General features: G+C 38.4%; 1 protein-coding gene across 2 annotated transcripts in view; it reads right to left on the bottom strand.

The window, feature by feature from the left end:
- LOC107091891 (plexin-A2-like) overlaps positions 1-24430 on the bottom strand; it is a 252833-nt gene that overhangs the window by 16136 nt on the left and 212267 nt on the right. For both annotated transcript variants that reach the window (XM_015386090.1, XM_015386101.1), the window contains exons 21-26: positions 21584-21726; positions 18300-18568; positions 7751-7817; positions 7399-7545; positions 4708-4867; positions 2006-2109 (exon numbers count right to left, since the gene is read on the bottom strand). In XM_015386090.1, the coding sequence (XP_015241576.1) occupies positions 2006-2109; positions 4708-4867; positions 7399-7545; positions 7751-7817; positions 18300-18568; positions 21584-21726 (890 nt within the window). The remainder of the gene's footprint in view (positions 1-2005; positions 2110-4707; positions 4868-7398; positions 7546-7750; positions 7818-18299; positions 18569-21583; positions 21727-24430) is intronic.

Below are 24430 nucleotides of genomic sequence, written 5' to 3'. Positions count from 1 at the left end.
CCTTGCCTTTTCAGCCAGGCCAGCAATTCCCCCTAACGACCCCCATTTCGGAGGCACAGACCAGTATCAGGTGTTGCAGGCTAACAAAGAACCCAAATGGCAGCCAATACCTAAGGGACAGATCTGGAGTCTAGTTCAATTTGCATGTTTTCTAAGCCAGAACAAGGCTTTGTTTTTGGTCCACTATTTTGAATTGAAAAAGTTGCCTGGATGGGAAGCGTAATGTCTTCAAACTTGGAAACAAAGTCCAGTGTATTGTTTTTTTTAACTTTTTTAGAACAATTAAAGAACAAAATATGTAGTAAGACATGTTTCACTAGATATACATGTCCAGAAATCATTGAACACAATGTAAAAAAATTAGATGTTTAATTTGGTGTCTCGATAGAAAAATGATTAAGAAAATTTTTGAAGCGATGCAAAGACTTTTAAATCAGCAAAATCTGGTTGCTTGCTGAAGAGGAACAATGAGCAAAGAAAGAAAGACCAAGGAAGGCCAAGCTCCATCTTAGAAAGTCCTTATTGAATTATCAGGTGGTTAATTCAAAGAATATGCTACTAACTAAAAACAAAAAAGTTTGAGTAACTTTCACAGTTAAAAATCAAACGTTCAATAAATGTAGGATGTAGTTTATAATACCAAAAAACATCATAATAATACCAACACAAAAATTGAGGTTTTTACATCTAATACATCTATCCAGATATTCAATCTTACTCCACTTCCACTTCCTGTTGTAGCTGGTTTAAGTACCTTAAGGGTTTATAAAATATTTAAGATCTATAATGTCCGGTAGCAACTTGATTTGTTTGCCTTTTCTGCCATTTTAGTTAGGTATATACAAAATAGATAAGTATCTGCCCCAGGATGGAGGGGCGTGGCTATTTCAGGGAGAATAAGTGATGTAATGTTGAATCTATTTGGTGAAAAGTGAACCAAGTAAACTGTAAATGTGGCCAAAAGCAAACAGGAAGGAGAAAGAGGAGGAAAGACAAAGGAGAATAAAGAACCTGCATGGTGTCAAGTCCTGTGTGAAGGACACTATGATGTGTCCCGTCTTCTAATGACTCCCACATCTGCTAAGTAACTCCCACTGTTCCTGTGGGGCCGCAGTTCACATGAGCTCCCTGTTGTGAGGGTTTCAGCTTTGCCATCTCATTCCTTTTTACTGGCGTCTCCTGGCTGTGCAGTATTGATCTCTGATTCGAACCAAAGCTGTGTCACTGCCACAGCCTCTGCTCCTTCAGCAGGTAGCCTTGAATCAAAGCTCACGCAGTCTTTTAGACAGATGGCACCCTTTGGCCACTAATGACGAACGGCTGATGGGACGCTGTAAAAGATTCATGACCTGTGGAGATGGCCAACTTCCCATCTCTTTCCCGTTTTTCTGTCCTTATCTCCCTTTACTCTTCTTTAATAACTTCCCCTAACCTGCACCATCTTAAATTTGAGCTTTTCATCTCTCATCCGCCATGAATGTACCTGAAAAATGCAGACCTCTGGTGATCTTTTTTTTATTTTCCTCCTCTTTAGCTCACTATTTTTCTGTCTATTAAACAGAGGGTGGAAAATGAACTTGTGCCCCTAAAGGAGGACAAATTGCTACCGGTGAAGGAATGAACAGCCAGGGATGGAGTGAGAAGGAGAGAGAAGTAAAGAGATGCCTTGCTCCTGTCGCCTTATCTTTCCAGGGAGGAGGGTGAAATGTCAGCTGTGATGCTGAGAATTCACCTCTTCTGCCACCTGTACAGTAATTGTCCTCTATTCTGTGAGTCACTTAGAGTGCACCAGCTATAAGCATGCAAATGAGAGATTGAAAATTGGGCTGCATTAAAGTCAAGAGCTGGAAATATCAAAGTTTGCTTGTGTGGGTGGAACAATTTCCATAATAAAACCCAAAAGGAGAAGTTGGACATTTCTTTACAAAAAAAAAAAAAAAGAAGAAGACGTTTGACAGTAAATTGGGTGAAAAATACAACAGACAGAAGTGATCTAAGTGCTTACCTGGTAGTGCAAGAGTGTGTTAAGTCTTTTCCAGTCGTTTTCAATTTTAGTGGTGATGTCTTCATCCTGCAGCACAACTCGAGCCATTCGACCCTGACGCCACTCTGATGACAAAAGCAAAACAAAGTTATTTCTATGGGGTTCAGTTTTGGAAAAAGAAGAACATCATACAGTCAAAGACAAATATACGTTAGATATTATTAACTTGGGGTGTCGCAGATTTGAAATTTGAAAATAAAATTAAAATGTCAAAGTGTTTTTCTCCTGTTGTTGTACCTTTAATGTAAAGTTACTTCCTGTAAAATTGACACTTTCAGCTCCCCTGTTTTACTCTCTTTGAGTTCTTCATTAGCTGACTTGTACAACACCTTCCCTCCCTTGGTGGAGGGATCTGCTTTTTTTCTTGAGGTGGCTCCAGCTGTTTCCGGGAAAGGACAACCTTTGCATTGCAAGCTGTCGGTTCCATGAAAAGATGCAGTGGTGCAACCATCCTTCTGAATTTTGCTTTTATCAGCAACATGACTTGGAGGACATTTGTTTAGTAGCTAGACGTGTTACGCTCCTGGAGAACTTTGAACAATGATGACTAGACTGAGGTTTGCCTGGCCAACTCCTCAAGGACAGGATGAGATTAGACTCCTTCAAGATGCATTAAGAGGACAGTCTCCATACACACACTGGACAAGAAAAAAATAGCAATACATTTATTTTTATGAGCAAATAGAGTCCGTGCCAGGAAAGAAATATGCTATAGACTGGAACTATTAAACAAAATTGTGGCATAATATTAATGCTAAACTAATAAACATCTTGGTGTTCAGTCTGACAACAAATTCAACTGGAGATGCAACTGTTAAGGCATTTATAAAGAAGGGACAGGACAGACTTTGAGAAGTAAAGAGGCTTAGGTCCTTTAGTTTTCAAGCAAGATGCTGCATATTTTCTATAAATCTGTTGTACAGAATATGATCTTGTCTGCCATCATCTGCTGGGTAACAGCATCACAGGAAGTGACTGAACAAGCTAAGTTAAGTTTGCTCTAGTTTAGTAACTCCACTAGATCCACTAAAGATTTCACCAAGAAGAATTGTTCATAAAATGAAGGACATTATGGATGACTGTGAGCATCCTCTTAAAAGTGTGTAAATTCAAAGATTTCCTCAGATACAGTGCCAGACAGATCACTACAAAACCCTTCCTAAAATGTTACAAAAAGTTATTATTTCGCTGTAGGATCGATGAATTATTTTGGAACTGAACTGAATTGAAGTAAACTTGGTTATATTTAAAGCTGGAATTCAACATGTTTTCTTTGAACTCCTTATCTTCCTTTGAAGATTTAGTTAAAAATTAAGCAAATCGAAAAAAAATTGCATATTTACTTTCTTAGTATGATTAAGTGTAATACAGAATATAAGCGATTTCCGATATATGATTAAGGTTCCCAACTTTTCTTCTTAAATACTATACCTGAAAAATTTTTATTTTTTGGATTACTAAAAACATGTCTACCTAAAGGCCAGTAGCTGTTTTACCATAAACGTTTTCAAACATATTTTGCAAATATCATCAGATTCACCAGATGTCTCAAAGTTTAGGGGCAGGCTGAGCAGAGCCACAGAAGATGCAATATGTTAAAAACACAGTAGGAGACAAATCTATGTGGAGGCACACAAATTAGGAAATATCTGCAGAATTCGTGTTTTGCATCAGACAGGGATCAATAAGAATGTTAATTTAATATTTCACAAGAACATTTAAAAGATGTATTTAGGCAGCCTGCATGCTTTGATTATTACATGTGTCACATATACAGAAGCAGACGCATCACTGAGGGGAGGAGAAAAAGATCGGATTGAGAAGGAAGCTCAGAAAAAAGTAGTTTCTTTATAAAAAAACAAAAAAGATAAAGAACAAATAAAAACATCAAGTAACATTGGTGGAGGGCGTGACTGAGTAGCAATAGAATGATAATAGTGGTCACAGGGAGGTAGATAATCAATGTGGGCCACATACTGGGAATGATCACTGATTTTCCCCATGCTGGTTGGATTTGTATTGCTTTGTGTCTCTGCCAGATGACCACATGATGCCTCTGTCTGGCACAACATTTCCTCAAAGCCTAATCTACGCTCCAATCTGAGTTATAAAGAAAACGGTACACTGCAGACAGCCTCACCCAGATGCAATCACTTTTAAGCAATTATCAGACAGCAGTGTTGTAGGGACATATTTGAAATAAGCATGGTTGGGGGGAATTATTGTTCTCTATGCTTGTGTGAACTTCAAAGAAATTGTGGCAATGAACAGACTGATTGGAGGCTAGCAGAACAGAGGATGGCAGTGGTAGACTGTGTGGGAGTGGAATTCATTTCCACGTAGATGAGCCAGACGGTCAGCTCTTACCTGGATGGCCACGTCACGGATATAAAAAAATGCATTAACAGATGAGACCAGTTCTCTATTTAAATCTATTGAGGCTGGTTGTTGGCACCGCCAGGCGTGGGAAGCCAGCCAGTCTGAGGGATGCTCCACACATCGTCCATCATTTTCTTTAAAGCAGCACATCAAGACTGGCTGGGCTGCTGAATCACAGCTTTATCACGCTGATGTACTGATAGGTGTTCTCATACTAATACCTAACTCTTGAGGTGCAAAGGACTCTAAACCTGTTAGTTGCATCTGTGTGTTTGTGTCTGTACCTAGGTCCATGTCGACGGCCCGCGGCCGCTGAGAGTAGGGCATGTTCTTGTAAACAGCATCAAGTATCTTCTCCTTCACTTGAGTGATCGTGTCGCAGTTCAGCACCTTCACAGGGATCTCTGGACTGTTTTCGTTGTCTGGGTTTACACAGTTTAGGATCTGGATTATAGAATGAGAGAAAACAAAGCGAAGAAGAGAGAGAGAGAGAGAGAGAGAGAGAGAGAGAGAAGCATTGGTTAAAAAAAAAAAATAATAATAAAAGATGGCGGCCCCTTGTTTCTGAGTGGACGCAGGTCCAGCTTGAGGCTTTTCCCTCATTATAGTAGCCTAGGGGCATAGCAGGAGCTTTGAGAAACCATTTCCGCTCTTACTGGCATCCCAAAATCTAATTTCACACCTTCGGCGGGACACCAATTTCCAGCACTGCTGGGGTATTAGCACGTAATGAGCCAAATTCCCCGTCAGAGCAATCAGAGCATTGTCATGTCCCATGCTGGTTGTGTGAGAGGCTTCCTTTTTTGTGTCCGCTCATTTTATTAAGTGAGGAGAGGTTTGTCTATAAACACCTACCTTGATGTTGGACCAACAGGACGTCCTGTTGGAGTAATCGCTACCCCCCCACCATGGTAGTAGAAGTGAAATACAGGTGAATTGCTCTACAAAAGTATTTAAGCCCTTTGGATGTTTTCACACATGTTAAAATTGAACATTTTGATCTGTCATATTTAGAGCATCTTATAATCTAATGTAATGCACCAAATTACTATTTTTTGGCCCTTTCATAATGCTCTAAATGTCATATTGAACAATATGTGAAATATTTATGATATAATGTTTTATTGGAGGCTTTTGAGATTATTTAATCTACATTTCCATCTTTATGGGCAGTAAACTTCCATCTATGGAAAGAGAAGATTGTTTTTCATTATCCAAACCTGAGGTGGACAATCCAAGTTCAGAAAGCAAAAAATCTGCACAGATATTATTTTCAACCATTTGTATTATCAAGTCTACAATAGACAATCTTTTTAGTATTTAGCTAGATCCATTGTTTCAGAAACACTGACCAGCCTTCTGGGGCCACCACCATGTTTAACTATGGAAATATAGGCTTCGGGTTTATGTGCAGTATCTGACCACATGTACAATGCATTTTGCATGTACTGCACAAAAGCCACAGAAACCTCTAATTTGGCCTCGTCACCCAAGGCCACTTCCTTACTTCTTTACGTCTTTAATTAGTTTTTTGTTTCTTTCTGAAATTGCTTTCTTCTCTCCAGTTTATTAAAAATTAAAAGTCAGATTTGTGCACCACAAGTATCAAACAGTTGCCGGCGGGACAGATTCCCTCCCCTCATCCGTGGCTTGCTGCAGTAGCCTGAAACATGACATATCAGTCTGAAAAGTAGTGGATAGAGGCATATTTCAAAAGACTAACAGAGTCAGCGGAAACAATTTAGAACTAATCAGATACATGTATGGATTTAACAAAAATACCTATATTGTTTTTTTTTTGTTTTTTTTTTTTAAAGCTTTCACAGAGGACAGTTTTTGAAATATCAACATAGTCATCAGCTGTTTCGGTTCAATAAAAGACATCACTACAACATTGCAGCTAAGTAGCTGCTATCTTGACTGTTAAAGTAGTAGCCATTCAAAATGTCCCCACTTTCCTTGATGGGCTCTTGGCTGTTCCTTGGCTGGTCCCCTACAATTCCTTTTGAAACATCAATCTTTGTACTAAAATATTCTTTCTGTCATGATTTGTGGACATTAAGATCTAAAGAGAAGCACCTGGTTAGAACTTGTGATTCAGTGAAAGGGTGGAGCCAGAGTAAAAACCATTTAAACGCTCAGGAGAAGGAGGGGTCACTCCAGTGGCTGGTAGTTGGAGGGGACTTTGCTGGGAGTTGCAGGGAAGTGGGCTGCCATTCGGCTGGCGTTTGACTGGGAATGGCCATTTTGAGTGGCTGCTACTGTATAATTACAGAACAGCACTGCTGCGTTAGGAGACCGCTTCCCTCACTGTGATTGGTTAACGTCTCTGTTAGACAGGAGAGTATTGAACCTTGCCAGACTGACTGATTGTGTGGTGCATGGATTAATTGGTGCATCTCTCCGATTGTAAGCTGTTGAAATATGACTTTTGTATGTTTTTAGCAAGGGCACACTCCTTCCATTTTTATTTATTTATTTTTTTTAACTCTTATTGAGTTATTATTGAGTTTTGGGGACGTTTTAATACCTAACTTTGTTTCTACCTAGTTTCCTTAAGCTCGTTCCTGATACTTCTGCTCTGTTCTTTGGTTTTCAGGATCTTTTTTTCCTAAAAACATTTCAGCAAATATCTGCCCAAGTTTAGCAATTTTTTCTAATGTTTATTTAAAAAAAATAAAAATAAAACAACAACGTTTCGATCAGATTCGCAACTATGTTGTTCTATGATATACATTTTTTAGAGTTTATGTCTTTAAAGTGACAAATGTGAAAAACTTTCACTTTGATTTACAGTCATGGTTTATCTTAGAAATGAAAAATGTGAAATAAATTTAAGCCCTGATGCCGTTTCTGTTGTCCCTAATTTAAGACAAAATCAACTATAAGTATCTGTCAGCTCGGTAGCTCCATGTTTGATCGTGTCTGTGAGCCTTTTGGCAAACTTCTGCCATGTCTGCTGGTGTGTGACGTACCAAGGTTTTGTACTCGATCTGCTGGCGGATGAGCTTGTCCTCGCTCAGGGAGTAGCGGGCCTCTCCGGTGATGGCGTCAATGGGCCCCTTTTCCATCTGCTGCTTGATGGCGCAGTACAGCATGAACAGCGGCTCCCCTGCACACTCCTGTGAGCACAAACAAGCACAAACAGACAGACAAACCCACAGGTTCACACATGACAGAGCACCAAGGCAAAAAACAGAAAAACAAAACCTCATCAGACTGAAAACACTAACTGCATAATCAAATGGTTAATCTTAGGGGTTCAATAAAACAAAGATCCATTTATATGTGCATATATAAGCAGTACAGATTTGTAGTAGCACTAACCTTCAGGAATTTGTGAAGCAGGAAGGCGAACCAGTTTGTGAGCATCTTCTCAGCAACCGACTCCGTTCTGAAATTACATGAAGTAGGATCATAAAATGTAATAATTCCAGCCTCTTCATTAAAATAAGCAAAAAAATCAGAGAGCTCCATATTTCATGAGAGTGTAAGAAAAACTTGAGGGAGAACTCTGACATCTTGGGCTATAGAGCAGTCTGCCTCTGGTTTTGCTTGTAAACTGCCTCCAACCTCCTGGTCACAGTGAGTAAGCAGAACGGAGCCAACAGGGGGCATCTGTGCACGCGTGTTTGTGTGTGTGAGATGGAGCCGGCATGCATGCAGTTGATTATTCATGTGCGGTGCAACACAGCAGGACATCAGCAGCTGTGACAAGCCTCAGCTGTTGAGAGAGACGAGAGCTGTCACAGCCAGGTAACGCCTGATCGCAGCCAAAACGATCTCTTCTCCTCTCATTTCCTCCCTTCCTCCTCCCCACCTCTGCTGCCCTTCCCAGTCAATCACAAATGGAGCTACAGCCCGCTGCTGGGCTTGATTGGGCATGAAAAAAAAGACACACAAGAGTGCAATGACCCCCGACTATTTCTGCCACACAACACGCAAGAAAACTTTGTACGCTGTTTTTTTTATGATTCACATATTTTGCTCTAAATGCCAGACAAATATCTCTACCTCTGCCTCATTAGCAGCATCGTGAATCACCAGAGAACAGGACTTAGAGAAAAAAAAAAATACAGCAATTGTTAATGAGCAAGAAGCTTAGATGAAAGGCTTTATAATATTCACACAAAGTAGATGAGGTGAATAGCAATAATGAGCCGCTGACTCATTTTGTAAAAAGGCTTTAATGTCTTAACATTACTGAAAATCATAACAGGGTAGAAATAGGAGGCCAGGATATGGCGTTGAGCTTGAAGCTAGGCAGGAGTACAGGTGTGATCTAGAAGGATAATAATCTATTTTTTTAATACATCAAGATGAGGACATAGGGCTTCTGATTTGATTAAAATGCTAAAAAATGATTATCTTTGTGTGTTTATGACCCAATTTTGTGTGGCAACAGAACAGTCGATGGTCTACTTATAGGTTTACACATTGAAAAAAATGTTAATCTAAATAAGTCATTTTTTATTTAAATGAGTGCATTTTGTCTTGAGTTACGGAGGTAAGTGAAACACTTTGCCAATGGAACAAGACAATTTACAGTTACAATAAGAAAAGACTATTGCATTTTCTTATTTTAAGTTTATATTATCTAATTATCTTATTTTAAGAGTAAAAATACTCATTCCATTAGCGGATCATCTTATTTACTTACTTAAATTCAGGGTAAATACACCTAATTTAAGAAATATTTTACTCATTTCTAATTTTTTCAGTTATTAACTGCACCAAGCTACCTCTGAAAAAACAAACAAACAAACAAAAAAAAACAATATGGATGAGAGCCATACTCTATAGAGAACTTTTAAAAGTAAAATTAAAAGGAAGCCAGAGCCACTCATAAGCTGACAAAAATGTATTTACAGTAGAACCACTTTGTAGCCTCCTAATTAAACTGATTTGTACAGAAAAATTCCCCCTAGGGGTTAGTAGCATCACCTCTTAACTGAAACATCATTATCTACACGGGTTACATTTAAATTAGAAATGCATCACAAAACAAATCCTTATTAAGTTCACTGGTGTTCAACTATTGACATTACATTAAATACATATAATATACAGTTTGGTTGGTTGGTTATTCTAGTTGAAAAAAATAAACTCTGTACAATTAAGAACAACAGTCATCACGTACTGTCAAAAACCTATTACTGGTTTTAAAAAGTTAGATTTTCGCTGCTGTACATTTTTACCAGAGTGGACATTAGAAGATGCAACAAGGCATTCAATAGCCAATTAAAAATGTGATGTGAAATAAATTGTGTTTCTTTTAAAAAAGTGTGTGTCCTTCACTAAAGTGATAATAATTAAAGTCGGTTCAGTTCTACAACAGTTTTTTTTGTTCCCAAAGGGAAATTAAAAGCTGTTGTAACTCTTTAAAGGGGTTTTGTAGATGGTAAAATCTGTTGGCAGGAAGGATCTCCTGTTTCTGATCTGGGCAGAATAAGAGCCTGATGCTCAGGGCTCAGCTTAAAGAATTAAATCAATAACCCTGGAAAGTCTACAGAAACATTTTATATATCTTCAAAAAAAAAAAAACACGTTAGACAGAAAACTTATTCAGTAGGACACAATTTTTCAGACCACCAAGATTGTCGTTGTATGTAAAACAAAATGCTTGAGCTAAAGGAGGCATTATGTAGTGAATTTTGTTTTATTATTGCTGCAAGCAAAGAACACATATTTTAATGGAAATTTGAAAAAATGTAAAACACGAATGAAACTTTGAGAAACTTCAATTTTTTTCTTATTTACTGAATATTTATATTTACATTTTTTTTTCAAATTTCTCTGAGTTTTATGAATAGCATTCTTTTGAAATTATGTTTTTGCGGATCATATTTACTTAACTTCAAGCCCAATTCAAACCTTCACTCTTGACCAAAGGAAATATTTCTAAATTCATGCAGACCTATAAAAAATGCATCTTCCTTCCTCACTCCACAGAAAAAGCTGCCCCAAGAAGAGAAGGTGATCTGTAAAGAGCATTTTGAAATACAAAAAAAATAAGCAATTCTTAAAACTCAAACTGGAAAAGTAACATTTGAAAAAAAAAAAAAAAATCTAACTTAAAAAAAAAGTAAAATCAATAAACAGTAACAGTTTTTCAATTAAGACTTTTAAGTTTTTATTTCTAAAAATATACTGTTTTATTCACAAAACCTTTTCTTGCAACAATCTTTGAACAAATTTCACTCCATAAGGTACCAGAAGATTCCATGAGCATTTAAAAAAAGGAGGAAGAAAAGTCATCTAGCCAGTAGCGCACTGGTAAGGATCCAAATATGATTTATCTGCTTGCTGCAAGCAGTGTGGTCCACACCAAAATTACTGGTATTTCTTCTCCCTGCTTGAATGCGATAGATGCATACAAGTTGACAAACCATGATAAAGTGCATCTGCTGGGCTTTAGACTGTGACGGCTTGTAATTGCCACCTGGTTGCAAGAGATCCCTGCTATAATGCTCTGTATGTGACTGCTGCCAATTTCCCCGACAATGCATTGAAAAATCCCAACCCTTTATGCAGCAGTAAATTACTGTGATTACACTGGTGGATATGACAGGGGACCTGGCATTGACCTGTCGATTACCACAAATCGAAGCAACCAGGTATTAAAGGCAAGATAGAAGGCTTCCTTACCCTCAACAATGTGAGGAATGATTATACCTGAACTGATGTTACAGCTTTTATTGGATATAATTGCGTTAAGTCGTGTTTAAGGTCTGTAAGTTGGAGTCTAGAGCTGAAAAAAAAAGTCAGAGTCACAGAGGTCAGGCAGCTAATATTTAGCTACTGGGATGAGGAAGAGAGGCGGTAATTCTCAGATTCTCATTAAAGCATTGAAAATTGAGGAATTTACTTCTGTTTGAAATGAAAAACTGGATTTTTTCCCCACCTCTTATCTGTAGAAAGGAACACCGGGGTTATATTTTGTCTTGAATGATATGTGGCTGGCGAAGCATTGATGATGCCTCCCACAGCCGGAGGCTATTCCCCTGTGATCAAATCTGCTGGCCAGTCAATTGGCAGCTCGCTAAGAGAGGAACAGGATGACAGCCCATTAAGTGTGATGTTTCAACAGGGACGGGATTGGGTTGCCTAAAGGTGGTGTAGGTAAGTCCACTCATTTTAACATGCAGGATGGAAAAATATAAGGCTGAATAACAAAACAAATCTTTCTCCTTTACTGATCAAATATACTGTCACAAAATGTACTTATTCTATAGAAAAATTTATTTCACTTGAATTTTCAGAGTGAAGTTATGACAAACCTGGGTACAAAAGTTGAAACCCTCTATGGTTAAAATGATAAAGAAAGGCTTATAATTAAATCATTTAATTGGTAGTAGCAAATTAGACATTGCCAGAATAGAAAAGAAATATTCCATATTGTGTCTAAATTCAAGCGTAAAAAACGTGTCCTTTACGCAACCATTAAAAACCTCTTGCATAAGAGGTTGGATATTAGATAAATCGTATTACAAAAAAGTATAAATAAACACAATTATTTGACCTTTTATGGCTAAAACAAGTTTAATGATCATATTGACACCTCAGTGGTTCAGCACTTATGCATCTATAAGCCTGTAACCTATTTTTTTCCCTATGTGCACTTTAGGTCGGAAGTTCCCTCTCTCTTCTGCGGATGTGACGTAAAGTTTGCCCATGTTAAATTGGTCCAACCTAGCAAAAAATGGAAGCGTTATCAAGTATGAGCGCAAGCTGCGGCGAGCGTGCTGCAATTCTATGTTTTAGCCACAGTGGGCAGTCTCAAAAACCTGTGCAATACCTCTTCAACAGATTTGATGCTTAATTCACAAATATTTACTGGGCTTAAGATCATAGACCAGAAGCCTAATGTTAGGCTGCTTAATCCACTCCAAGTCCAGTTTTTAAGTGTGTTTAGTATACTTTCCAGTTCGAACCACAATTCATCCAAGTTTTAACATAAAGTTATTGACATGAGAAAAATGTTGAGGATTTTGAGGTAGCCCTTCATTGCCAAACTATCACATTTGTAAAATGCGCCAAAATATCTGGCAGCAAAACATTTCAACACAAGATGCTACATACACCATGCTAAAGTTGTAGTGTTCTTAGGATTGAAAGTTTGACCTTTGAAGAAACTACTTGTTGTGTCAACATAACTCAGTTATGGTCGCATCTAACAATAAAAGTCTCTAGGTTGACCTGCATTGTAGGCTCTTCCATGTTATGCTTAGCTAAGGGTGTTATTTCAGATGCATAAACTTTGTTTGTATGGCACTTGACATTTTTCAAAGGGTTGACAGTAATACTGAAGTTACAGCAGCTTCCAGTTTAGCATTGGGTGGTTACAACAGTACACTGATTCCAAACACAAACCAACAGATGATTTTGGATTTTGGAAAATCTCTCACTAAAATTTAACTTTTGGGAAAAGCTTAAAAGACAATTCTGTCCTAAGAAATAATCCAATTTAAACACCACATGCTCAAAAGTAGTATTCAGTGTAAAATATTGACTTTGTGCAAATTGGAGAAAAACATCAAAAGGATTTGAGCTGAACTGTACATTAATGTATAAACTCCCAGGTAATGGTATTTGGATATGGACAAAGAAATATGTACAGAGAGTATTCAGTGGAGCAGAATGCTGCATGATAATGTGCTGCACATTAAAACGTCTCAGTTTGAAAACATCTAAAGCAGCCATTACAGCCTCAGGCTGTGTTTTCATGCCGAACACGCCTTAATTTATTGTGAATCTTTCTGGACAATGCCCCAAATCCCTCTGTAATCGCCCTCCTTCCTCTACAAGGATTTACCCCCCAACCCTCACTGCTACGCTTACTGTGCAGCCCCCTCCCATTCCTGCTTTTATGAGACTTGCGTGTGTTAGAAGTTAATGGAACCTATTAAGCATTTTAATAAGCTCAGCAAGTCTCGAAGAAGGAAGTCAAATAAAGCCTTTTGTGCGGGGGCTGCGCTGACTCCCCCTGAATATCTCTTCTCTTGAATGTCGGCAGGGAGAAGCACTTTGTTCTCCTCCGTCTCCTCTCTTTCTTGCCCTCCTCATTTTCCTCTGCTCCCTTCTCTCTGTTAATTGAGTTTCATTAATGAACATCAGGATTTCATTATGCCACAAAGTGTTTAAGAGCAGGCCCCATCTCGGATTTCCTAATGGTTGTGAGGGTGCATGGGCGAATGTTTTAGCAGCGTCTGAAATGTCTCTGAGTGAAACTAATGCTAAAAACAATACTAATATTCTGAATAATGCTGGACACCACAGTGCTGCATGGAAGGAAACCTCATTATGAAAATGCTGAGAAGAAAAAAAAATGAGAGAGGATTGAGGAGTCTCAAGGTAATAGAGGAAATGCTCTGTTGTTCCGTTTAAAGCACATGAGCAAAACAAAGAAACCGAGTGAGCACTAGCAAAAGCTAAGACCATAGGGGTAGTAAAAGGTAAATCTTAGTAGAAAAGTGAAATGAATATTCTGGTATGTTTGCATTATAAGTTATAAACAATGCCAGCAACAAAAGGCATGTAAGATGTATGATATGCATAAGTAGAGGAAAGAAAGACGACATTTTCACAGTATATCAAATCCAAACATCATGCAGTGCTGCATCGATTCTCCTTAAAGCCATAACGACTGAGGAAATCAATCACAAAGCTCAGATACTCCCATCAAAAAGCTTTTATAACAATGAAAGTGTTGATAAACTAAAATCCATTTTCTACACCTCAAAAGCCTTTGAAATCCTGAAAATATACACTTCAGAAAAAAAATCAGAAGTAATTTAATGGACTGGAGATATTATCTCATTGCTGTGAAAGTGTATAATAATGCATATGATTCAGATATATTTATAATTGTCTGCTCTATTGGATGAAGGGGAAACCAAGCACTGAGTTGGAAGAGCAAGCAGATTAAAACCATTTATTTCCTCCAAGGCATTAAAACACAAACAGCTCTGCCTGTGACGCTGGTCATTCTATTTTCTGTGTTAGTAGTTTTTTTTTTTAATCAGCCTATATTTCATCTTTTATGTAAACTTAGAACATATACTTCCTTAATACACTCAACTATAATGACAAAGTATAGGAAGTTTAGTATAGAGCATGCCATAAACCCTGTAGGCTTTTTCCCATTGCATGTTGTTATTAGTCCTCCAAACTTTGAGGTACTTTGGGTCTGGATTAGATTAAGTCAGACTGGCATATAATCATAAAGTAGAAGAAAATCCATGGATTTGTTTTAAAGAATTTTGTTATAAAAATATGTGGCTTGGATTTGAAATCCAGTGTAACCATTTGCCTTTAGACTGCCTGTTATTAAAGACAATATTTATGTGTAGTAATATTAGAATAAATTAAGCTTTTTGTTATGAATGCTTCAAAAATATATCTGTGAACCTTTTAATGTCATGCCTATTTGCAATAATTCAGTTTTGTCTTCTTATTTCATATAAATAATGTATACAATACAGTATAATTCACACAAAATTCGTTTTTTTAATATTTCCAATAAAATATGTATTTTTCTATCAAATTTTTTTCTAGACTTGGGCTTCACAGTGGTGCATGTATACGACTGTAGCTTTGCACCAAGAAGGTCCTTGGTTTGAATCCTGAAAAAAGGGTATTTTTGCATAGAGATAGAAAAAACAGGCTTGGTAAGAAAAGTATGAAGCAGATAAACAGCCAAGAGATCAGGTTGTTCAGTTGTGAACTTGTGGAGAAAAAGCCAAAAAGGTCCTATGTTCAGTTTGCTAAAAGCCATGTAATACTCAGGAAACATGTGGAAGGAGGGGTTCTGGTTAGATAATTATGCTTGACAAACGTACAACCCAGTCGTTTACAGTACAGCTTTAAGGCCTCTTCCCACTGTCCAAGACCGACAGCCATTTCCTTCCAAGATGTATCCTACAATCTGTTGATAGCGGTGATATTTATTAAAAAATCCCAGGTTTACTTTCACAAACCCTTGCCAGTAGAAGCTGCTGCTCCTCACCATGTTTATCCTTGCGGATCTTTCCACATGGTCACAAATTCTCCTAGGTGTGTAGTGGGGAAATTCTGTCCGCACAGACCTTGCGGACGTATCCAGCATAAACCAAGCTTTAGATCTAAACTGAACTAATAGACCTAGATGAGGCCTGCCTGAAGTCAGCCCTCGAGGGTCGGTAGGTTTTAGATGTTTACCTGCTTCAGCACAGCTGATTTTGATGATTGCAGTTTAGGAAAAGCCTATTTATCAGGTATCAATGAAAATCAGCTGTTCCCTCGAGGGCCTGGATGAAAAACTCTATGTCAAAAATCAACATTACAGTGGAGGAATGGGGGCCTAGTGGATAGGGAATAGAGCTTGGAATCTGGAGGTTCTGAGTTCGAGCCCCACTCCAACAGACTGCCACTCCCTGAGCTAGACCCTTAACCCCACACTGCTCGCCGGGCGCCCCACAATGGCAGCCCACTGCTCCCCAAGGGGATGGGTTAAAGGCAGAGGTAAATTTCTCCAATGTGAGAACAATAGAGTTCAATTATTACTATTGTTATTATCACAGTTGACACTAAATACTTTCTTTTGTCTATCAGGTATAACTTACATAAAACAGTTACAAAGCTAGAACCTTCAAACAAATCTGTTGCATCCGATGGAAATCCAGCATTTCATACAAAGAACATCAGACCATCATGGAGGGCTACAAATACATCTGGATGATTAATTTGTATTTGACAGGGCCATTCCGTTTTTTGGGGGGAGTTTTTATGGCACTAGTGGTTCGTTTTCTTTGACAGTAGGCCAACAGGGGGTATGAGAGAGGGGGAGGACATGCGGCAAAGGTATGTTGACATGTGTGCGTGATAACCACCGCGCCACCGAAACATGCAACAGAAAATCCAGTTTTAAAGAACCAGTCCGTCCATCAGTTCATGACCTTAACCTGGGGAACATTTCGGTAACTATGCAGAACCATTGATCCAAAACACACAGAGAAGTCTCACTCTAAATGGAAAGAAAAGGGAAACTTTGAAGTGGCCTAGTCAAAGTCCAGACTAGAATCTAAATGAAACAATTATTTAAAAAAGAAAATCATAGTTGTCCAAACATCCTTCTGTCAGATTTCACAAGTGCTTTATGGTAGTTGTTGTTATCAAGGGAGGCTCCACCAGATATCAGGCTTATAGGGATTTATAACTTTTTCATGGTGGTTGCCTTCAATAGCTTTTTACCACTTGATAAATTGAAACCATAATATAAAAATAGCCTTTTGTATTGACTCAGGGTAGCTTTATCTGCTACTGAAATAAGTTTGATCGCCTTAAAGACCCAACTGCTAATTAAAGGAAAAAAGTTAATGTATTTAAAGAAATATTTAACATCACATAAATGTGAAAACCTCAAATAAAACACAGCACACTGCACAAAAACAAACCCTTTGATCACACATTCAGTTTGATTTTCATCACAGGTGAGTGTAATTGTCTGCTGGATAAATGCATGCACATCAGTTGTCTGGCTCGACAGTCGGCGTTGCTCTAAATACGTGATAAAGACGACGACGACAGCAGAGCAACACAAGCCATGTCAGGTTGTAATCCCTTGAATTTCTCCCAGAAAAATGAGAGTAAATGTAACAAACTATAGGACATTAGGCCCTGCAGGCAGCAATAGAGGAAACCTGAGGTTTATGTACCACTGGGTTTCTAATGAGATGGGATAATGAAAACATAGAGGTGACGTGAGACCCTGCTGTCATGTGAAATAACTTTATCTGGGTTTTTGAAGCTTCGCTGCTTTTGTTCACCCCCTCTATTTAGAAGCAATGCTTTCTGCCTCCCAGCTATTTGCTTTGACAATTATTGTTGATTTATCAAATACAGACAATAAAGGAACATAAGAATAAACATGCTGTCTTAAACTATAGCATCAGCCTTCCGTCACTGTCTCAACTTGTTAGTCATGTAAACATAAGGAAAATCGAACGTAACAGTTGGGCTTGATACGTTGGCATGTGTTTGGTGCATATATTTCCATCTCACAGTTCTTCATCCGTCCGTTAGCATCTACAGACCTAACAAAAGCAGCAAAGGACACTGAGAAAAGGACATGCGGGGTATTTAAATTTTTAAAACATCATCCCAACTACCGAGCAGCACAATGTACGCTGGATACACAAAGAGAGAGAAGGAGTTAAGTTGAGCTTGATGTGAATGTTTTATAAGATGCCCGAGCCTGGAGTATAAGTGAGACTGGCATTAAGAGCGAGCGGTGGGACAGACAGAAACAGCGAGAATGTAGAGAATTCAGATGTTTCCTCTGATGTGAATATTACATGTCAGTTATCTCCACAAACTGAAGATGTACACTAGCTCTTATTACAAGCCGTTCTTTGGTTAGATGTCTCTCCTCGGGAAAATCATCTTGCATAAAAGGGGAAAAAGGGTGAAGAACACGCAGCTCTAAATGAATCCTCATCTATCTGTCAATACGGATCAACATCTTCCTACTCGTCTGCACTTTTTCCCACGATTTTAAATGAGGAGTCTGTGTTTGGCGTCTGCATAACTAAGTTCACAACAGACAGGATCCATAATATTTTCATTGTGTTTCTTTTGAACTACATCAAACATCAGAAACTTGACCTATACTAATTATAACAGATTATAACACTTAATAAATATAATTGAAAATAATAAAAACAAATTTTATCTAATTTTGATCCTTATGCTAATTGGTCTGGAAATCTTGAAAATGTTACAGTTCAAATAAAGACATAAATGTAAAGAATGTCTTATGTTCTTTCACTTTCGTTCCTTTAAAGGTGATGTTTTGTAAAGCGAAGCAGGTAAACAGCTTAATGAGAAATGTCTGTACCTGCGTAGCAGCAGTTTGGGGTGGTTCTTGCTCTCTAGGTTACGATCGATGAGGTCAGACAGCAGGTGTTTGAGAACATCAGTGGCGTACTCCAGACGCCCCTGCAGGGCCGTCATGATGAGCGAGGCCACGTTGCCGCGGTCTCTCATGGAGAAAGAGCGTTGCATCTCAAGCGTTCGAATGAACGTGAGCAGGAACACTTTGTTGTTGATGAGCTGACCAAACAGCTTCAGGGCCTTCTCTACATTCTGCTGGCCGTTGCCCGACACCTGGAGAGGAAGGAGGAGAGATTGTGAGCCTGATCATCAGAAGGTTTGTGTGTCTTTTAACAGGTGAAAATTAGTTTGAATGCACAGAGCAGATCTTCAAAGAAGGTGCAAAGTGATTTCCTTTTGCAATTCAACAAACACCATGTGCAAAAATAAGCAGAGCATATTCTAATGAGCAAACCCTGTTGATTTATAGGTGGAGGAGGACATTCAAATTCTAATATTTAATGCAAGCATCTTTTGCAATTTTCCAAATCAGAAACTCAGCTGAGGCAGAATAATATCAATAGAGAAAAAAATGTCTAGAGACTGGTAGAGATCCAGTTGGGCCACAAAAAATCCTTATATAGTTAAACCAGATCTAAAAACAAGGGCTGAACTTAAACAATATTAATCATAATATCAATTATAATAATTGAACGTCATTGATCTTCACTTCTGCATCTTAACCCATCCCCTTGGGGAGCAGTGAGCTGCAACTGTGCAGCGCCTGGGGAGCAATCGGGGGTCAAGGGTCTCGCCTTGTCTAATGTCTATGTCTTATTTAACAAAAATTAAAGATTTTAAGCTCATCCCCCCCCCTTCATTTAATACCAAAAGCAACCATGTACAAAGCACGGTTAGGTTTTCTTTTCTTTTTTTTCTGTAGCATTTTGCGGTGCAGTATTATTTAATTCAACATTATCCTTAAGATCATTTCCTCCGTCTCCGTGGCTTTGCTCTTCATCTTTCTTTTACAGACGCTCTCAACCCGCCAGTAGAACATGCAATCAGCTCATTTCAATGGGTGGAACCAAATGTGAATGTCTTAAAATTTGCACTGCAACCCTTGTAGATCACCTGCATCATTCCTTCTTATTGGATGCACACAAAAAAAACTAGAAGAAAACTGCAAATGCAAGTTCTTATTGGGAATCTTTAAGCCAGGTTCTGTTATGTGTGTAAACTAATTGGCCCCAAGCATTACCTTCATAAAGTTTGTTAATAGAACAAACCTTTCTGAAACATCTGGCTCCTCACAGTTTATTGTGACCTTGACTAAACCAAAACATATTACATAAGTCATTAGTGCTATTTTTCTCCAGGCAGGCAGACTTTTAATCATGGTGAGGAACTGAGAAGATGCTAATCAATTATTGACCAGAGAATAAAAATAACTCCTTTTTCTACAAATTTGAAAAGATTATATGGCTCTTTCTGGCTTATTTCTAAAGGAGGAGATTTCTGATCCAATTACTGAGCTACATTTTCATGTTCATTATTATTTCAGGCAGAAACTGCTCCTGACCCAGACTTTTGTTTTATGTTTTTGAGTAAAACCTTTCTCAGACCTTATCCTGATAATAACTATGCACATATCTTTGTTTTCCTTCTATTAGACTTTTTGACTCAGTTTTGATGCAACTATTTCTGCTAATAACTATGTGTACTCCATTATATCATTTCCTTGTTTTATAAATAAAAACACTCCTAGCACAGTGCTTCTCTGTTAAGCTTGTTTCTTTCTTAGATTACACCATAATCTGATTATTATGTATGAAGATGTTTTGCTTCCCATCCAGGAAGCTAAATTAATTCAAAATGTCAGAAATAGCATTGAGCTCAAAGCTTTATAGAGTGGACCAAAGCAAAGCCTTGTTTTGGCTTAGAAAACATGCAAATTGAACCTGACGAACGGGTCCACACCTTAGGAATGGGGGTCGTTTGGTTTCTTTGTTAGCCAGTAATACCCGAAACCTGACTATGTCTCTGAAAGGGGGTCGTTAAAGGGAATTGTTGGCCTGACTGAAGAGGCGAGGTGTTCTAATAGGGCGGGGCTTGCGATGATAGGAGGAAGTAATCAACTAAATCACTGAATTTTAGGTTTTTGAAAACTGAAACCTGAGTCCACCCCCTCTGTTTAAAGTTGGTTGTTCTTTCTTAACATAGATGTCCTCTGTCCATAAGGTGTAGATGTACTGCAGAGTCTTGTCCCGAGGAGGTCGCTCTTTTGTGTTAATTTGAATGTTTCTGAGCCAAGAAAAGGGTTTGCTTTGTACCACTCTATAAAGCCTTCAACTCAACGTTATTTCTACATTTTGAATTGAAAAAGCTCCCTGGATGGGAAGGGAAACGTCTTGTGGATTTTTTTTTTTTTTTACTTTTTTGGAAAGACTATGACCTGGATGACTGAGAATCTTCACCAGCTTACTGTCAACATGCTTCTTTAGAAAGATGAACTGTCTCTTTAAACAGAAACCTGTCTATCAAGTGGAATCAAAAGTTTAAGAGTTTGACTGAATCTTTATTTAGTGCCTTAAGATATGAAATGTTGTTAAATATATGAACTGAACTGAATAGCTCTTCTCAACCTGCCATACAAACTTTAACATTAAGATAACATAATTTGCTTGTAATTATTGAGGACCTCTTGGCAGTGTCCTAATTTAAAGATTGCTTCACATTAAATTAAATCCAACCAAAACAAAAACAAATGAAACAAAAAAAAAAATAAATAAACAGGAAACCAAAGTCATTTCCCAGCACTGCCATTACGGTGTGAGAAGGAGTAAAAAGTATTAAGCGGACAGTTTTTATCTTAGTGGAAGAGGCCACACTCCTGCTTGAGAAGTGGGAATTATTCACTTCATTACCCCTCATACTGCAGCCACTGGTGGATGAAATAGCAATGTGCTGGGACCCTGTTTTCCATGAGGGAGCCTTCATGTGAGGTATATATATATGAGTGTGTGTGTGTGGGTGTATATTCTAGCCTGCATGACTGACTAAGCATACGTGTGAGACCGCAGAGTAGGAAGCATAACTGGCAGACTGGTATCCTTTCTCCCACTGAGCAATTCAGTGGTTATGGAGGTTACGCTACAGCAGGGATGGTGACATGAGACACACTCTGCAGTTCTCCTTGTTTCTTCTAACCTCTCTCTAACCTGCTTTGGCCATTCTTAATGCATTAGCTGCTTTAATGTCTAAGTTATCTTTTGTTCTACTCTTTCCTCAATCTCCACAGTTTGTTACCTCGAGTTCTCTGAGGACGGGATGATCCTCAATGCCGGGGAAGAGGACTCTCATGGCATATGTTCTGTAGTCTAGATGGGGGATACCAGCTCTGTCCAGGTCACTGGTAAGCTCATTGATATCGGTCTGCAACTCTGCAAATGCTGTGGGAAAAAAAAAATACATAAGAAATGCATCTCAGAAATAAAACTGCTCTTTAATCCCAGAGGAGCAAATAAGAGAATCCTTCTTATCTTTATGGTGTTTACTGCACACATGATGAGGAGAAAGCTTAAGATCATCCTCACATCAGAGGCTTTTCACAACTCTCTCTTAAAGAAAAGTGGACTTTCTCACAAACACACCCGCCTCCATTTTTCCTGCTTATTTTTTATCTCCCAGTTGGTAAATTGGCTGTTGCAAAGGCCAAAAAGATTGTGCCAGCTCAGTGTGGGGCTGCAGGTGAGCCCCAGTTAATTGGCTCCTTCCTGACTCAGGCTGCTTGAGGCCCAGGGCTCGGTTGCTCGTCTGGGCTGCCCTTGGGGAGCCTCCCTGCTTGCAGCCTATCACATGAACAGCAGCGGTCCCCTAACCCCCCTCTCTAAACCCTGCTATACAATCTTAGTCCTGGTCTCCTGGCCTCACAGTACCCCTGCGACTTGTAGCAACTTGCAGCGGAACCCAGGCTCCTATCTAAATCCAGCCTGCAAGGCAAGACTCACCTGGTTGCTTAATGGTTAAACATTAATCTTCTGCTTTCCCAAGGCTGAAGGTGTGATTCTCTCTGTTTGCCTACTGTGTGTTGAGCTGCCTGTCTGTCATTTGACAGTTCTCTGCTTTTTTTCCACAGCTTAATAACACCGGGAAAGCTGATCAGGGGCAGCCAGAGGGGACGGCTAACAAGGTCCTCTCTAGCTGATGAAATCCTCTGAAGAATGAAAGACATTGAGCTAATTTTGCAATCTTAATGAGAGGTTATTCTGATCAGTGATTGTTTTGTCCTTGTTAGAAGAGATACCTGTTGGTCATGTCAATAGGGTGAATAGGAGCACTACCTACATGTGAAAAGAGACAAAGTTCATGTTTAATTACTGGGATGTCTGTTTATCCTGGAAAACTTCAGAGAGAGATTTTGGAATGATTAAGAATCTGATATTCAAGATGCTAACAACCAAAGTCATTTCCCAGTCCTTGAATGTACTGGAATAGTACAGTAGAACTCTAATAAGTAAAGGTCAGAGGTCATCATTATGTGGCTAAGCAGAGTTCACATAAATGCGGAGAAAATGTACCTAACATCTAAAGAAGTACAGTATGTCATACCAAGCATTAATAACACATCACATAGAAAACAATACCTTGATACGACTGATAGGAAAGAAGTGGAAAGAAGTTAGAACTTTAGGTGAAGCCTAAAAAACTGGACTAACTTATTAACTTATCATCTAGTTAGAGTAGTTGCCTAAGCGTCTACCCAGTTTCCAGAATATGATGTTCTAAATGCTACCATCCAGAGTTGGAAATTATGGTCAAGGAAAGTAGCACTACTTCATCATATTTTTACTAAATATAGCCATCCAAGCTTTTACTTAAGTAACACTTAAAAAGCAATGGTTATAAAGGCTACTGAAGTATTGAGTACCTTATATATTTGCAACTTATGATTGTAACATCTAAACTGATATTTAAAAAATACAGAGTTACACAAAATATAAAGTTATATACAAACTCTGGTATTTCAAAGAATGATATAAAAATAAACATATAACACGATAATAACACCATAACAATTTAGGGTAGAAGCAACAGTCTCCTTGATATAGTTTCCATTATAAAACTATCTACAGGCTACTTTCACACTGCAGGTCTTAATGCTAATTTATGCTTAATGCTAATTCCTATTTTTTTTGCATGAGTGTTCAAATGACCATCTCATATTGTGTCCTTGAAGTGACACGTGTCCGAAATCATTGTCTATGGATGGATTTAAAGCTGTTAAGCAGTGGAAGTAGCCTGACGATGTAGGAGAAAATGAGGAAACTAAGAGAAAGGAGAAAGAGAGCTATTAATCATGGCTTTTGGAGGGGCAGTTGCAGTGACATCTCTGACGAGAAGTGTGTGGGTGCAGCGTTGTTGTCAATTGACACAACCTGTTACACCTGTTACCGTATGACCCCTCAAGTCTGGTTTAGACTGTTTTATCCGCCTAAATACTGTACATATTAATTGTGAAACATTGTTGTCCCCCACATTGTCTATGTTGTCCTTCATGTTTGTTATTATTTTTTGGTTACGCGCTGTTAGTACAGAGTGACATCATCATCATCATACTAATTCCGATATGGGTTGCTTTGCTGTTCAGACCAATTCTTAAAGATCCAACCTTTATTGGAATTAAAAACACATAAAAATGAGGCCCAGATCTGATTTGAAAAAGTCAGATTCCATTTGACTTGGCCTGTTCACACTGTCATGAAAGAATCTCACCAGAGTCCCTTTACCACAGAAAAATCAGATTGGGGCCACATTTGTCTGGTGTGTAAACTGAGCCATAGTGTACTGGTTAATGTATTTTCGCTTGAAATTAAGTTCAAAAAGGAAGTCTCACTTAAACATAAACTGTAAGGCGTGTCTCTCGGGTTCAATTTTGTTTATAACAAGCTTATTCAATATTGAGCGAAGTTACTCTTAATAGGTAGAGTAGCCAACAGTTTCAAAGCATTAGAAGTAGTGTTACTTTATTATATTGCTTAGTAAACAAAAATAAAATGCAGAAAATCTACTACTAAAAGTATTTTAAAAAGAACGTACTCGTGTAAATGTAACTAAATTCCCCTCCCTGCTATTGTCTGATTTACTGCTTGAGGG

This window comes from Cyprinodon variegatus, unplaced genomic scaffold (genome assembly GCF_000732505.1).
Source record: "Cyprinodon variegatus isolate N-32 unplaced genomic scaffold, C_variegatus-1.0 Scaffold16, whole genome shotgun sequence".
NCBI classification, from domain to species: domain Eukaryota; kingdom Metazoa; phylum Chordata; class Actinopteri; order Cyprinodontiformes; family Cyprinodontidae; genus Cyprinodon; species Cyprinodon variegatus.
The sequence above is the reverse complement of the archived record's forward strand: the minus strand, read 5'-3'. Positions and strand labels throughout refer to the sequence as shown.